At 46.2% G+C, this 16,926-nt stretch overlaps 1 protein-coding gene across 1 annotated transcript in view; it reads right to left on the bottom strand.

The window, feature by feature from the left end:
- Positions 1-1,501: 1,501 nt before the first annotated feature.
- LOC104374521 (tyrosine-protein kinase JAK1) overlaps positions 1,502-16,926 on the bottom strand; it is a 60,676-nt gene continuing 45,251 nt past the window's right edge. Inside the window, 17 exon segments of the mRNA XM_086617857.1 lie at positions 1,502-1,638; positions 2,565-2,675; positions 3,336-3,453; positions 4,286-4,458; positions 5,245-5,369; positions 5,971-6,163; positions 6,354-6,448; positions 7,192-7,342; positions 7,937-8,007; positions 8,010-8,087; positions 8,535-8,670; positions 9,181-9,308; positions 9,862-9,949; positions 11,196-11,342; positions 12,592-12,698; positions 14,749-14,935; positions 16,655-16,778. Coding sequence (XP_086473983.1) covers positions 1,537-1,638; positions 2,565-2,675; positions 3,336-3,453; positions 4,286-4,458; positions 5,245-5,369; positions 5,971-6,163; positions 6,354-6,448; positions 7,192-7,342; positions 7,937-8,007; positions 8,010-8,087; positions 8,535-8,670; positions 9,181-9,308; positions 9,862-9,949; positions 11,196-11,342; positions 12,592-12,698; positions 14,749-14,935; positions 16,655-16,778 — 2,134 coding nt within the window. The 3' untranslated portion in view covers positions 1,502-1,536.

A 16,926-nucleotide genomic window follows, 5' to 3' on the forward strand; every position in this document is an offset into this window, starting at 1 on the left:
TTACAGATTTAAATCAGGTTTGTAAGTGACATACAGAAAAACAGGTAATACTGTAAAAATAAATCTGACCTCATCGCAGCTCATAATTACAATTTTCTTTATATATATATTTAAAGACATCTTTCTGTTATTGCCAGAACTATCTCCTCAAAGCATTTTCAGAATCCAGGTGTGGTGGGAAAACATCATCACCCAAGTTCCAGGAAACAGGTCAGCAAAAGGTTTCCAGTTAAAGCCCTGTTTAGCAGAGCCTGACCGGTTTACAGGAGTGCAGGGCCCTCGCTGGACTTGCGTCCAGTTGAAATGCAAAAACTGGTCCCAGTCTGGCCCCACCGGCTTTCCCTTCGGTTAAGGGCACATACTGCACCACGAGCACGGGGTTTGGGTCGGTGAGTCCCAGGAAATAAAGGACTGTGGTTTAAGGAACCATCACGATGGCTTTGGAGAACAACTGCTGAAATGAATTCATTCACACGCCGGCCAAAGACATCATCGACCCAAAAAACGAGCGTGGCACCGCTGGGCGCCCTCCTCTCCGAGGGACGCTGCCCAGCTGCTCAGCGACTTAGGTGATTACTAGGTCATTAATTACTCTTTGTTAGAGGAGCACCCCCCACGTTCCGTACACGGATCCATTTTCTGTTCCATCCCCAAAGTGTGTAATTGGTTTCCTCGGCGTGTTTCACCGCGCTGTGGCTCACCTGCCCTACAGGTGGCAAAGCCTGGGCTTGGCACGGGGGAGAGCTGCAGGAACGGGGGCAGCTTCAGTGGGCAGAAACGACGTGGGAGGGGAGGGCTGAGTTAGGAAAGCAAGTACGTTTATCCAGAAACTGGGTTTCTCAAAAAAATGCATAACGACACGTGCTGATCCGTGCTTTTTTGGTGGTTGGTTTTGGTATTTTGGAACACCACCATCAAGCAATTCTTTTTTTTTTTGATCTATATGTAAAAGCTCAGAACTGCAGACTGGTTAAGACGAGCTGATTATTTTATTCTCTGGATTTTTATGCCAGAGTTGTTTTTTTTTTGTTACTAAATTTAAGTGCACACGTAGGATACTTGTCAGCCAAACTTTTCCTTCAAACGTCCTCAAAACCCCACAAAAAGGATTAAATTACTGTATCAAGGCCTCTGCTGTCCACTAGATGAGTTACTCGAGGAATAAGCGGGCACAGCGGACTGGTTTTCAATGGTGCAGGTTGCACCCGGAACCACAGCGGGGTTTTACCTCTGTCTTTCAGTTCACGTTCATCAGGGCGGTTCAAATTGTGAAAAATCAGATAAAGATAAAACTGCCTTGCAATAACAGCAGCAAAAGGAGTTGAAGCTATTGTTTCTGCCATACCTTTTACTTAATTTGATCCAACTGTTGACTAAAATTAAAAAGGAAACTGTTGGAAAAAGAATCCTTTAAACACATTAGCACAGTCAGAGTACAAATTACAGTAGTTAAAAAAAAAAAAAAACAATAAACAAAAGGTCCTGGACATTTATATTTGACACACATTTAAAGTACTTACAGTATAAAAAAAATAATTACATTTTACTCATAATTGTTTCAAATCCTTGAATGAGATTGTGAAAGGTTGTCCGTTCATCGTGCTTGAATATCCAGCACTTCCTCATCAGCTGGTCCACCTGACAACAAAAACAGAGAAATTTTTCAAGGCTGCGTGAAGCGTTTCATTTGTTTTTCCAGTAAATACAACGGAGCAGATTCCCACTGTGGCGAAATGACAGGAACGTGCCTCAGATTTGGATCAGAATTAGCAAGTGGCTGTTTCCAGAGGTGGTTTTGTTGAAGTAGAGGTGGGTGTTTGCCTGACAGGGAAACCGTCGATGCAGCAGGAGTGCAGACAGCTTCCAACAGTGCAACAGCTTCCTCACAGCTTCAGCAGTGCGAGTGTTACCCTGTACCTCTCAGTCTACTGGTTAAATCAGTAATTACTGGTTTAATTACTGGTTGGTACCCACTGGGTAAGAGCCAGGCATCCACAGCCTCCTTCACACCTACGTGCCAGCCTGGTTCAGGTGCCCGGAGCCTGCGAGAGCGTGGGACAGGCAGCTCCTCCTGAGCTCTGCCCTTCCCTTTCCTCTGCTCTGCCCTTCCCTCTGCTCAGGCAGAGGCTACGGATCCACAGCCCATCCCCAGGGCAGAGCTTGGCCGCCTCTCGGCTCCTCCAAGGGCAGGAGAGGACGGGCTGTGCGTGGGGGGTCTCCTAACGGAGACCCTGCTGAGGTGCTCCTCCATCTGGGTTGCTGCACACCCAGGAAGTCTGTATGTCAAAGATCAGAAGGATTCTGAATTAATTTCACACGGATGCGGACACTAAAGCCAAGTTCTTAACCCCTGTGAAGGGACGTCACAAACTTGGGAATGTCAACGCCAAAAAACATTTTAAAATAACACTTAAAAAACTTGGGAATGCCTTTCTGATGGCGTACCGGATGGTCTTCCTACCAAGATTAGCCAGGCCTGTGCAACCACGAGCGCGTGGTGCTTTTGCTGCTCGTTGGGTGCCGAAGGAAGGACATGGTTCCCGAAGTGCAGGAGCATCCCTTACCTCCTCCGGGCAGCTGGGTGGACGTGGCAAACGCTTTTCTTCTTGCAAGACGCGCACCAGCCGCGCTACCGTCATCTGTCCCTGCGTGGGGCCGATCATTTTCAAGAACTCCTGCGAAGAGAGGAGGAGTCAGCTGCGCATCCTCTTGCCCTGCTCAAATCCAGGCCCTTTCGCTTTGACATGGAGATGGAGCTTTAAGCTGGGGAGGGACTTTTTACAAGGGCATTTAGTGACAGGACAAGGGGCAATGGCTTTAAACTGAAAGAGGGGAGATTTAGATTGGAAAGAAGGAAGAAATTTTTCCCTCTGAGGGTGGTGAGGCACTGGAACAGGTTGCCCAGAGAAGCTGTGGCTGCCCCATCCCTGGAAGTGTTCAAGGCCAGGTTGGATGAGGCTTTGGGCAACCTGGTGTCGTGGAGGGTGTCCCTGCCCATGGCAGGGGGGTTGGAACTGGATGATCTTTGAGGTCCCTTCCAACCCAAACCATTCTGTGACATTTTGATCTCAAACGAACACCAGGTGCTCATTGCACAGGTACTCTGTGCACCACGGGCGGTAGAAAACGGGTGGGAACGTTTATAAATACAGTTTCCTCACCAGGACACAGTCATCACAGCTTCTCTCTGTACAGGTTCTCCAGTGAAAGACAACCACAAGGGTTGTTTTCGTAAGATAGATTGATTCCACTTCTTGTTTCCAAAAATCATGGTTTTTTTTTAAACCGATCTGATTTAAGCAGCTTTAGCAGCGATTTCTTAAACAACCACTTACTGCCATGGGACTGGACTCCGAGTCACAGTAGGTGAGGAGTTCGTAGAGCGTCACCCCAAACGACCAGACATCGGAGGCGATGTAGAACTTACTCTGGAGCAGACACTCCGGAGCGTACCTGCGGACACAACGCGACAGCGTCACACCTCCCTCGGAACCGCACCGATCCGCTCAGCCTGGAGAAGAGAAGGCTCCGGGGTGACCTTATAGCAGCTTTCCAGTACCTAAAGGGGCTACAGGAAAGCTGGAGAGGGGCTTTGGACAAGGGTGTGTAGTGATAGGACACGGGGCAATGGCTTTAAACTGAAAGAGGGGAGATTTAGGTTAGATATAAGAAAGAAATTTTTCACTCTGAGAGTGGTGAGACACTGGAACAGGTTGCCCAGAGAAGCTGTGGCTGCCCCATCCCTGGAATTGTTCAAGGCCAGGTTGGATGAGGCTTTGGGCAACCTGGTGTAGTGGAGGGTGTCCCTGCCCATGGCAGGGGGGTTGGAACTGGATGATCTTTAAGGTCCCTTCCAACCCAAACCATTCTGTGATTCTATGACCTGCATGACCCGCACGTGTTTCAGCAAACTAAGGAGGCACGTTCTGGATTTATAGGGTCCTTGCACATAAATCAAGGTGCCCACAGGGCTTGAGATGCCACAGAAGTAGTAAATATGATACAACGTGGTTACACAGCAAGTCACTGTGAAACTAAAGGAGACCAAAACCAAAACAAGATCGTGGGAAAACGGATCATGAAGTGCAGGAAGAAATAAACAGCACAAGAGTAGATAACAATAGTCTACCAGGTGCCTTTTCCTTGCTCTGATGTTGTACCTTGATTTAGGCCTCTTGTCAAAACAGGAAAAGTCTTCAGGACAGCTAAAAGCCTGAGTCTACGGGAGCAGAAAAGTTACTCTACTGCACAGTCTGGTTAAAGAAAATAAGCTGTAAGTTACTACCAGAACACAGGGCTGTCAAGGTCATCTTTGACAGTGTAGTACTCCTTGTCGGTCTCGATGGCTTTGGTGAGACCAAAGTCTCCAATCTTCACTCTGTTCTCGCTTTCAACGAGGACGTTTCTTGCTGCCAGGTCACGGTGCACGTACTGACAGGAGCCCAGGTAGTCCATTCCCTAAAAGAGAAGAAAGCCCTTTATGCTGGTTTCTCCAGTACTTTAATCACTGCTTTCCTCCACTGTGCCCTTCAAATGTTCCCTTGTTCACATGGCAATACTCTATCCAGGCTTCCCGTGGCAGATTCTCCATCTGTTGGCATTTTCCAGGGTCCTTTTTTGGTCTGACACGCACCCCCCTTAAACTTGGCCTTTGGGTTCCTCATCTGTTGAGACACTTGTTTCTGCTTTGTGCTTTTTCATTTTCAGCTGAGCAGCCACCGTCTTCAGACCCTTCTCTCCACAGCAGCAGTTCCTTTGTGTGCTGCTAAAACTGATGGTTTTAACTCCTAAAACTGATAGTTTTAACCCTCACAACTGCCCAGTGCACCATAATCTTTACAAAACCAGAGTCTCTCGCAGTAACCACATTGCTTCACACGGCCTGACTGCGCTTGGATCTCTTCCTCACTTTAGACTCACAAGTTTCTCCTTCCCTCTTGCCCACACACACCTTCTAAATGCTGCCCTCCCTCCTAATACTTCCAATTCTGCAGCAGGAACAACTTCTCACAGTAGACTTTTGCACGTGGGAATAATAAGATGACATTATTCCCCTGCTGATCTTTGTGCCAGCAGCACCTGAAGCACGGGGGAGACTGCTTTAGGATTCAGGTCCTTGGGGACAAAGCAAAGAGAATGGTTTGGTTCATCGAGAAAGCCCCCCCCCCGCCCCCTCTGCAATTAAATTAAATATCAAAGCAATCAAACAGAAGAGCTGCAGGAAGGCTTTGGTGCCAGGCTCACCTTGCAGATCTGAACTGCGTATCTCAGAAGTTGTTTGAGATTGATTTTGTTCTTGTTCCGTGGGAGATACTCCTTCAGGCTCCCCGAAGGAAGAAATTCCATGATGAGTTTAATCCCACTTCCTCCTAAAAACAGACCCTGTGTTTAATTTGCAGACACGTGACCCTTCTGACACCACGAACACCAATAACTTTTGCACAAGCCCACAGCACTGGTAGCACCCCGGCCATGGGCTGACTCCCATCATCCGTCACTGTTCCCATCCGGAGGAAAATCTATTGCAGGCAGGACAGTCACTGAACTTAAAGTTCTTAAACATTTTTAATATTGGCTTAAAGCAATCACTACTGCAAAAAGACACAACAATAAAGCTCTTCTCCATTAATAACGTTTGCTTCTGACAACAGCCTCTGGGTCTACGGGGTTATGGCGCAGCTGCAAGGGTCAGCTCGCTCCTGGAACACGGACACCCCCGGCCTCCCCAGTGCTCTTTTGGTTTTTATGGATTTGGAGAGAACCACCCACATTGCTCACATCCAGGTTAGCCAACCACAAAAATGGGCAGGAGGAAGACTCCACAGAGAAATTGCTGCATTTTCCACAAAGAAAGAAAGCTAAACCCGTAAGACTGAACTAAGACTGGTTTGCTTTTTAAAATACTTAATTTTTAAAGGAAAATCCTTATACTTTTAGTGTAGACTTTTAATATTCCACATGAATATTTACCATCCTCTGTGCAAATTCCCTTATATTTGACAATGTTCTCATGATAGAGATTCCTCAAGATTTCTATTTCCTTCTTGAGGTCAGCGATGTGATTCCCTCCGCTCTCCGGCTTTAGAGATTTAACTGCCACTTGCTCCCCTGTGTTGTCGCCTTCTGGGTCGTATCTGCAGAGTTCGACTTTGCCGAAGTGGCCCTAATTGTGGGAGAAAAAGGGAGCCCCATTTAACACACCACTCGCTCACCACGGCGTCGCCGAGGAACCGTTTCAAGCGTTTCCCGTTGACGTTTTCCCGCTGGGACACGGAGAGCACACGCCGCTGTGTACACACGCACGCACACCAGGAACACGGTTACCCGTGCTCCGTGTCTGACATTCCTCTTACCTCTCCCAAATCACGTATTCTTTTCAAGAATCGTTTCTCAAAGAGAGTGGGATCGACCTCTGTAACGGGCTTCTTCTCCGAGACGATATCGGGATCTAGGAGTGGGGAAAAAAAGCCCCAGGTCAGACAGGTTCCTGCACGGATATCTTGGCCTTGACACCTCAAGGCATCCTTGCTCCCTTCCAGGCTGCCACTGTTAGAGCACGTCCGTCCCTACCGTCACAACTTTTCTGATTTAAATCCTGCCAGCTTTTTGACAGGGAATTCCTTCCCTTTGTACGTGCCAGTCCATCACTTGCTGATCTTCCTCCCTCACTTGCTTGCTGGGTCTTCTTCCAGACTGATTCCGTTTTCTCTTGGTATACTTCCCCCCCTGAAGTAGTTACTCAGCTTCCTTGATTATTTATGACTAGGATTATTTATTACTCGGTATGGGATGTGATTGATGGTCTGTTAGTTGCCCTGAAGTAACTGCAACGTAAGATGAACCAGAAACCAGAGCCACCTGTGTTAATACTCTGCCTCGGCCAAGAGAGTCCTACGGAAATCTCACGGAGCCGAAAGATTGTCTTGAATCTAACTTGAGCTGTTGTATAAAACACGGACCATCGAATGGAATGGCAGCACCACCACCAAAACTTAAGCCACACATCCAGTAGGAATTACACGCTCCCATCCTATTTGCACCCATCTAGGGAGAGGGTTAGTTCCCCTGTTGTAGGGACACAGCACGCCCCTGTCAATGCAACCGTGCACATGGAAGAACGCTGCTGCGCGGTGCCCGGTTAGCCAAATAAACCAGCCTTCCTCACCCCTGATGAGCAGAACCAGGCCTTACTTTGCTCCTCCAGTTTGTTGATGTCTCTCATGATGGCTCTGAAGAAGGGTCTCTGATGGGGGTCGTAGTTCATGCACTGTTTCATCAGGTCAGCTAGTTCCTTGCACGACGGTGTTGCCAACACAAAATGCCCCTCGTAGAACCTCTCCTTCTGTGAGGCACAAATGGAAACTCTGCGTGAATTTTAGCTTTTAACTTAATAAACCCGCGTTCTACATCAGAAAATGAGCCTGTTAGATCCTTAACTCATTGTGAACTTCAACTTAACTTCATCAAGGAAATGCTCCTTTTCAGCAGTAACTCTAAATTAATCTCCTGCCAGTAGAAAATTATTATTGTGCCCAATCTGCTGTAGTTTGGAGCAACCACTTGTAACACATGAAGCTTCTAAAACGTGCCAAAGATTTCACCTTTCAGAAGTTCTCCTTCTGCCAGGTGCCAGGCTCCCCGTGTTACTCGTGCACCAGGACACACGGGTGAGCGAAAACTCTTGCCAAGCAAACAGCACAGTACTGGCTGCTCTTCCCAACCTCTGAGAAGGCACCAGCTTCGGGGCAGATGGGATGAGGGGGGAGCTTGTGCATTCTCTAAGCTCTGCAGAACCAGGCTGGATCAGCTCCTTATCAAGTCCAGCCAAGCTGGTTTTCCTCTAAGCTGAAAGCAACTCAAACTGGGCATGGATACAGGAATGTCAAAGAGGATGTATCCGAGATGTCAAGGTAAAGCTCCCATAACATGGTTTTACCTCTGCTAACGTCTTGTCTTTCAGTGGTATTTCTCCATTATAGCAGATTTCCCACAGCGTTGTACCAAACTCCACTTATCTGCTGCAACGCTTAAATTCTTGGAGTCTTCAACGCATTCAGGTGCAATCCAGGGGATCCGCTCAACGCATTCTTAGGCAAAACACAGGATCAGTGCATGTTGGAGTTAATGTCAAACGACTGAAGAAACAGGCTTCGACTTAATTACTCTCGTCTAGCAGCTGCTTGACTAAAATAAACTCAAGCTGCAGCATTCGTCTAGTTTCAGACAAATCTTTGATTCTCAAATCCCTCTTCTCAGAAGGACGTTTCTGTGGCTTTTCCAAGCTTGTGCCTTGAGCCATCCAGAAACTGAGATTCCTTCTGTATTATCTGACTAGACTTAACTTGACTTTTTAAGAGAACTGGATACAACAAGCACCCGCCGTCAGCAGCACTCCTTTACTTCCGTGTAGTTTCCACATTCACAGAAGCTGATTACTTCTATTCTGGAGCCAGATCTAAGCTGGTATAAATGGTAATTCTTCCTTTGCCCTTCCCCACCACACTGCAGAGAGAAATCTGATTCCTGTACCATACCTTGTCTGGACAGCACAGTTATTGGTATTCCTGGGTCGCTCAGCTTTATGAAAGGACCATATTCAGTGTCAATTCCCTCTCTTGCCAGTAGGATGTTTTTCGTACACACATTTCCATGCACCAAATCCTTATCCTCCTACAGTAAGGGAGGAAAAGAATAGTGAGTGCAGTGAGCTGGCAATGCTCTGCAAGTGCTCGAACACACCTACAGCACAGGGGATCACTGTAAAATACTCCCAAGCTGAAATCCAAAAATACAGCTTGGAAGAAATTATCCTATAGAAAACAGAGAAAGGAGGAGTAGGGAAACATACTGCTCACGCTTAAGTGTTTGTGCTTGTAGAGCTGATGTATTTTGGAAAAAAGACCACTGTTACATTCCTTTTTCACAAAGAGCATACTTGCAGGCACAGAACGGAACTGGTGGCAAATGCCAGCACTGTTCTGCCTGCTGATAATAAAGGAGCTCATCACCTTCTCTGAGAGTCATTCTCTTTTTTTAAAGCAACATAATCCATACAACAATCCTATCACCGCATCACCCCGCTACCTGAGAAGGGAAATTCACTAGTTACTAATGCACAGGAAATCCCTGTCGCAGACTGCAGCAGCTCCAGGCAGTGCTTCTGTCAAGATGCCTTCTTACCAAGTAGCTTAGTGCGCTTGCAAGTTGCTTGGCAACTTTGAATTTCCAAGGAGTTGTCAGAACTTCGCTCCTCCGACGCATAAACAGATCCAGAGGCCCAAACTCAACAAACTCTTCAACCATGATATCTAAAAAGTCAAGTGCACAAAGTCAGTATTGCAATAACCAGTGTCTGGAGGAATCTGTTACCATCTCCCCGCCCCCCCCAGGCAACCTGCTTGTGATTTGTCTGTATTTCACCTTCCTTCAAGTTTTTTTCAGTGCTCAGAGTCCAATTTAAAAGGCTGAGAAGAGTGGCTTTATGTCCTAAACGAACAGCAAACCTGGAACCAAGCACTTCAAAGGGAAACTGCCACAGGGCAAAGCTTTCCCAGGGAAATAACTTCTGCCAGGAGGTTGGTTTGTATTGACACCACCACTACCACTCTGGCATTCCGACCTCAAGCAGTCAGCCTCTAAGGCACTTATTCCCATAAGGCACTTACTCAAAGACAGCATTAGAAGGGAATACTTGTTAGAGGAAAGGACTGCTGCCTTGCTGTTCCAATTCCACTTGTGTCTGCACTGAAAGCTCAAGAGGCAGCAGGTGCTAAACCCATCTGCCCCCCTGCCAGCGCTGAACTCCATGGCTGCACTGTCCCTCCCAAGCGTGCCGCCCAGAGAGACCTTCACCGAACTCACTTTCGACATCCCGGACACAGACTCCATGAAGGAGGACAATATGCTTGTGAGACACCTGCCTCATCATGCTCGCCGTTTCAAAGAAGGCCTGTTGGAAAGTGACAGAGGTCAGCCATTAAACTGCTGCTCATGGTGGCAGTCAACCGTTAACAAACACAGAGCATCAAGCAATAGAAACATTGGCAAAAGATCCAGTAACTGAAAGGGACGACAATCATAGAACCATAGAATGGTTTGGGTTGGAAGGGACCTCAAAGATCATCTCGTTCCAACCCCCCTGCCATGGGCAGGGACACCCTCCACGACACCAGGTTGCCCAAAGCCTCATCCAACCTGGCCTTGAACACTGCCAGGGATGGGGCAGCCACAACTTCTCTGGGCAACCTGTGCCAGTGCCTCGCCACCCCCAGAGGGAAGAATTTCTTCCTTATATCCAATCTAAATTGCCCCTCTTTCAGCTTAAAGCCATTGCCCCGTGTCCTGTCACTACATGCCCTTGTAAAAAGTCCCTCTCCAGCTTTCCTGTAGGCCCCCTTTAGGTACTGGGAGGCTGCAATACGATCACGCTGGAGCCTTCTCTTCTCCAGGCTGAACAGCCCCAACTCTCTCAGCCTGTCTCCAGAGCAGAAGTGCTCCAGCCCTCACATCATCTTCGTGGCCTCCTATGGACTTGTTCCAGCAGCTCCATGTCCTTCTTGTGTTGGGGATGGTAGGGATGTGCCATCCCACAGTAGTAACGGGGCAGTGGAGGGTTGTCACAGATGGGCTGTTGCTCACTAGGTCATGGAAGCAACCAACGCTCTTCCCTGCACTCCCGCAGACGTGCCCACACCTGACCCATCTCTCCAGATGACTGAACAAAACACAGATCAAGCAACCTGCCCGTGGCCGTGTCGATGACAGAGCTGGTCTGGTGAGAGACTCTCGGCTCTGCGCGCAGGGCGGAGGTGAGCTCCGGGAGGCAGCAGGACCCTCACTGAACCCGTGGCTCTCAAGTGACACAGCTGCACGACGGCGGGTACTGGTGTGACAATGCACTTCACACCATGGAAAGGTCTGCGTCCATTTTCCTTCCACTCACGGCCTCTGTGCAGGCTGGAAGTGAGCACCAGCGTGCTCCGGGCAGACCCGATGCTGCTGCCTGCCTAGTGATCAGCCTACGGAGTATCTCAAAAACGCTGGTCAGTGATGGATTTGGCTGCCTACAACAGTGAGACACACCTTCAGCGTTTTCCCGTTCCCTTACTATATACACAACCCCTTTTTTTTCAAAAAGGTACAACAGGGTGATGCCCGGTGTTTGTAGTACAACATACAAAAAGGAAAAAACTTGCCAAAGAAATGTCTCTGTGGCTGGGGTCCAAGACTTTGAGGAGGACTTTAATCTCTTTTTCATTTTGATAGCCTTCGTTCTCATCATCTTTGTAGTTGAGAATCCCTGAGTAAATCTGTGTTCTCGTCCCTCTCCCAAGATGTTCGCCCTACGAGACAACACATATATTTTTCCAATCAGGACGTGAAGCAAACAAGTGTAGATTTACACAAATACTCGAATCTGCACTCTATTCTGGTTCTCCAAGTGGAGAGTGGACTTTGGCCTCCACTTGATCTAGCTACGTATAGACTTAAAATTATTACAGCGAGAAACCAAATAACAGCACGTTCTTCTTCTCTGCAGTGGACTCTCTGACTGTACTCACCACTGTGAACTCACCTGCTATTAAAGGGCTGTTCCACCTCCATCAGAATCAAACAGGTTCAGTGTGATTAGACTAAACACCGAATGAATAAACAACTGCCCTTACAATAAGCTGCTAGTGAGGCAATCTTTAATGTGTTTCCAAAAGTTAGAGGAAGTAATATTTCAATGGAACACTTTGTTTGGGAATGCAATTTCCTCCTAAATAACAGAGGATTCCGCCTTGGGGTATTTTTGCAGGAAGCCTGCGTGCTGACTGTAAATATACCAATCAAAAAACAATTAACGTAATCTATATCTGTCCTCTCCAGTTGGTGATGTGATTTAAAAAAAAAAAAAAAAAAAAGAAAAGAAAAAACCCAAAACTTTTTATTTAAGTGAAGAGGCTAACTGCACTATTTAAGAGCTCAGGTCTTTTAGAAACATTAAAGCTGGTTTGTGCATTCAAGCCACTGTGTGTTTTTTGAAGTTGATCTGGGTCACCTGTGTCACTAACTGCACACAACTGTCAGAAAATTTGGCTGCTGAATCACTCTGGAACATAAAATTCTGAAAGGTGTAAGACTCTTCAGAGCTTTTGAATATTTCACTTTTTATTTTACTGTAGGATCCTATCTTAACTCAGGGTGCCTGCTTCTTTGGTATGTCAGGCTCTAAAAGATACAGCCACACTGAGCAACAAACTGGCTTGGAAAAGCAGCTCTTAAGGCTTTCCTGATTTTTTAAGAATGACCTTCGAAGCACCCCTTTCCACAAAGGGAAATTGCTCAAATATCCATCTGATTTCTAGCGAAAGGCATTACTTCCAAGCTTCTCCCTTTTTTTTTTTTTTCGGACAAGGACAGATAAACATTTAGATTCTGCAATAAGAAGCTTTAATACAAATAAAGATTCAAATGAAGTTTTGTTGAGGAGAAACGGGAGTGGGAGGACCAGCCAGAAGGGGGTGATTTGATATTACTTGACTGGGTACAGTGGGCTGCCACACTTCTTTGATGGTGAGAGAGAAGCACAGTCCAGCAGCTACTTACCTGCACGATTTCTTCCTTGAGGATTCGATGGAAACTCAGCTGCCCCAGGTGATAAACAGGCTGCCATTCCTGCGCCTTCTTGGTCGCAACCAGCAAGTTGGAGATTTCTGGAATGGAAGGCAGGGAGAGAAAACACTCTTTCAGACTTTTCAAAGATAACTGCGTACGTTCACCCTGCTCAGTCAGTAACTTTATGGTACGTGCTCACTGCAAGGTAAATACCCAAATGAATGAGGAGGGAGGAGAAAAGAAGAAACTTCGACTTCACTTCTGTCGAGTAACTTCTGTTCTATCATTCAACAGAGAATTCACTAAAATAGAGCTATAGATTTTATATTATGTATAAAATCTTAATATCAGCTATACTGAGGCTAATATTAAGAAATTGTTAGTTATTAACTGCAGAGAGAAATACCCAGGACTGAAACAGGCAATACCTCTGCCATGCTTTAAGTAAAATAACACACACTCTCTCCTGCCAACTGGTACGCCTCCTCTCCAGCGTGCGGATGGGTAAGGGATAGCTGGAGTCTCACTTCCTCTCTTTACCTCCTTGAAAACTCATTGCACTCTGGGAAACACTAACAGTCTGCCCCCAGAGCACTAGAATTAAACTGGGGAATGGGAAATGAACAGAAGGAAAAGACTCAAAAGCCCGGTGCTTCCTCCCTGCTTCTGGTCAGGGAGAGGCATCGTTAGATGCAGAAGTCTTGCACGTGAATTTTGTCTTCCTGTGTTTGACAGCTGACATTATTTATTACAATATGATGGTTTTACATGTCCATGTGCATCTGGCCTTCCCATTACTGGGAGCAGAACATGTGTGTCACGGCTAAACCATGATCTAACACTCTGCAAACAACCAGTAATGAACCACACACTGGGAAAAGTGCTTTATTTCTGGATCCCCTAAACTTCTTTGTGAATAAGCAATTAAATAGATTCAAAAACAAGGAAAAAAAAAAATCAAAAAACAAGGAAGAGAGAGAACAGGGAACAGCATAGATAAAGCACTGGATCCCACTGTAACTAATGCCGATGAAAAGCTGAAGTGGGCAGTCAACTCTGTAACCTGTTTTATTTTATTCCAAATACAGCTGTCAAAATGTAATCAAAATGTCAAAATGTTTCATCTCTCCATGCTCCAGAAAATTACCAACATTCTTCAAAAGCGCCGATAAGCTCAGTGTCTATCTACAGAGCACTCTCCTTTAAAACCGTCGGAACAAGCAGGCAATTACTGCAGCTCAATTATTCCCCTTATTCTAACAGGAAACCGTTAATCTGATCAACACAATCACACCACTGTGTTTCCTCTTTCATACCAAACTCAGCTGCGAGACACTTGCAGTTTCTAGCAAACAGTTTTACTAAGCGTTGGCATTAACGCACGGTTGTCCCAGCCCTCTACGACCTGAGCTCACCGATGGATTTACTGACTGCCAGGCTGCTCCAGACCAAGCCTTCCCTGCTGCTTCGGGAAGATTTAATAGAGCCAACAACAGCTCATAACGAGAGCAAACAAGCTGGAAAACCAGAGGCTGCTCCACAACCACCGCAGGCTGCAACCCTCCTGTGCTAGAGGGACGCGGCGCGATGCGTGGCGACGCTGCCTGGCATACGTGATGCTGGCTGGCATACGTGACGCTGCCTGGCATACGTGATGCTGGCTGGCATACGTGACTCGGTGGAGCAAAGGAAGAACCTTATACGGTCCCAGCTTCACCACAGCTCTCAGCCCGTGCCTCTGAGTCAGCTGTGACATTTTCTTTTCAAACAGATCTCGAGTTCCACCTCTGCCCATGATACTGCAGGGCCAGCTGTTTAGGTGCAAGAAGGGAAACCAGAACTTTTCTCACTGTCGTTTCAAAAGTTCACACAAAAAAAGGCTCCTGGGAAGCACCAGCCCCTGAGCGCCTTGTGCTGAGCTTGTAACGTTGAAAGGAAACTCCTAAAACCTTGTTCACAATGCTTGCTCTTGGTTTTTGGCAAGACTCCTCCACGGAGAAGTAAAAAAAAACTTATTATATGTAATTTTTTAAGTGTCAAAAAGAGCTTCACACAAGAATAGAGAACAAACCAAAGAATGCCTCCCACTTCTGGAGTTTGTTTCCTTTCAACAACAAAGTTTGTTGCCCCCCTTACAGGACAGCCTACCTCTTGGTTTTGGTTGGCAGCACCTCTTCAGTGTGAAGCTTATGTTGTCTGTCCGAAGTATTTGTCCTTTCAGGTGATCCATCAGCTCTTTTAAGGATGAGAAAGACTTGTTGGAACCATGTAGGAAGTACCCGCCTTTCTTCACCTCAATCTGGAAGTTCTTGTACTGGATTGAATTATTTATCATCTGGATTTAGGGGGAAGAGGGAGGAAAAAAAAAGAAACAAAATATAATTATTAAAGTGAAAGAATGTTTTAAAGCCATAAAAGCTGCTCCAAAGCCTTTGAAATTACATGTAAAACCAGTTAATCACTTGCTCCTAAGCTAGGGTGCTCCAGTCAGACTCCATCAATGAAGTAGAAGGCGGCCCTAAAATTCCTATAACCTTCAGAGTCAGGAAGGCTCGAAATAACAGGGTGGAAGAAGAGCAAGATAAAGATGCAATCATCTAACGGGTCAAATTATGGCTTCTGTGTTCTGTGGAGCCTGAGAGTACACAGAAGCCCTGACTCTTCAGCAGGAATTTTCTCTTCACTTGGTCAAGAATTGCAGAATCTGGACCATGGTTTCAAAATCTCAACTTAAAAAGAGCAGAACTCCCTTTCACAACCCAGATTGTTCAACAAGTGAAACAAGATTTCAGGCTGTTGTTCAAACCTCCCAGTTTCATACAATCACACTGCGGGAGAGTGACTGAGCTTCTGTACTTGCCCATCTCAAGCCCATGACCTTTCGAGTTCTACCCTCTACTGCTTCCTCACCTCTACCACCCTGCAGCTTCACACCACCCCTCTTCTTCCTCTCAAAGCCTCGCCATGAGTTTGAATGATTTCCAAGACAAAATTAATTTTTTGTTTCAACGCCTTGATTGCCCTGTCCGGTAGAAAAGTGTTGATCGTAAAGTTTTTTTCCAAATGTCTACAGAAGATGAACCACTTATCAGTGCTAAGAGATGACTATTACTTCCAAGAGTGGTTTTTTTCATCATTTTGTTGCTTCTTGTTCCAAATGTCCCTCCTTGACCTCATCATTGATTCTATTAACATTTTTCTCTAGGAGAAGAAAAACAGTTTATATGCCTTCATACTATTATTGTTGTTCTTGTGTGAACGCTTTAAATACCTTCCCAAAACTAGCAAGTCTGCTGCAAGATTTCCTACTGAGGCCAGTAAAATTCAAACTCCTGTGCAATTACTGCATTCTTCTTTTCTACTTCTAACTGGTTCTCTCACCTAATCCCACCTCACAAGCTTTTACTTATCACTCATCTTTCCCAGAGTATGTTCCAGCAGCTAACTGTGGATGTGTCCCCTTCCGTGGTGCTCTACATGTAAAGGCAACTGTCCTCATGCACTATTCTTTTACAGCGTGTCAGCAGAAATCACAGAATTGTGGAATGGTTTGAGTTGGAAGGGACCTCAAAGATCATCCAGTTCCAACCCCCCTGCCATGGGCAGGGACACCCTCCAACACACCAGGTTGCCCAAAGCCTCATCCAGCCTGGCCGTGAACACTTCCAGGGATGGGGCAGCCACAGCTTCTACACTCAAATAATTAAATCCACGCACAAAAAACATTAGGTAAGCTATAGTGACAAATTCTGTAAGTCATTCTCACGCCATATGAGTGTAAAAACCTTAATTCCGATCGTGTTCACGCACAGTTTTATTGCTATGAAGGGAAATGTTCTCGATGTAATGAATCATATTTGTAGATACAGCATATCTGTAGAGATAGCACAGGAGTCCAGGGAAAATGAAGCTATGAATATCTACCCTCTGCTGCACCAGCTGTCAAACAAAGATAAGAGTGTCTGCCCTAAAGAACATAAATGTATCCACAGGGATTACAGGAAGCTGGTAGCTCATTATCAGCCTACTGCTGGGAACGCCACACCTGACGTACCTCTGAGCTTTCGAAACAAGTCACTGTCATCAGAATGTGGTTGAAGTTTGTGCAGCTCCACCTCAACACATACATTCCTGCTTCGTTCCCTTCCTGCCGCAGTTTGTTGATGGCGTATTCCGTGCTGGAAGAGTCAATGGGCAAGTGAGGAAAACCAACAAATGAGCAGTTGCATCCAAAATCTATTATTAGTAAATACAAAGGAGGATAATCCTGTATTGGAACGAACAGGTGGAACAGCAACTTAGAGATATTTATATTATTATTAAAAC

Source organism: Tauraco erythrolophus, chromosome 10 (genome assembly GCF_009769465.1).
Source record: "Tauraco erythrolophus isolate bTauEry1 chromosome 10, bTauEry1.pri, whole genome shotgun sequence".
NCBI lineage: Eukaryota > Metazoa > Chordata > Aves > Musophagiformes > Musophagidae > Tauraco > Tauraco erythrolophus.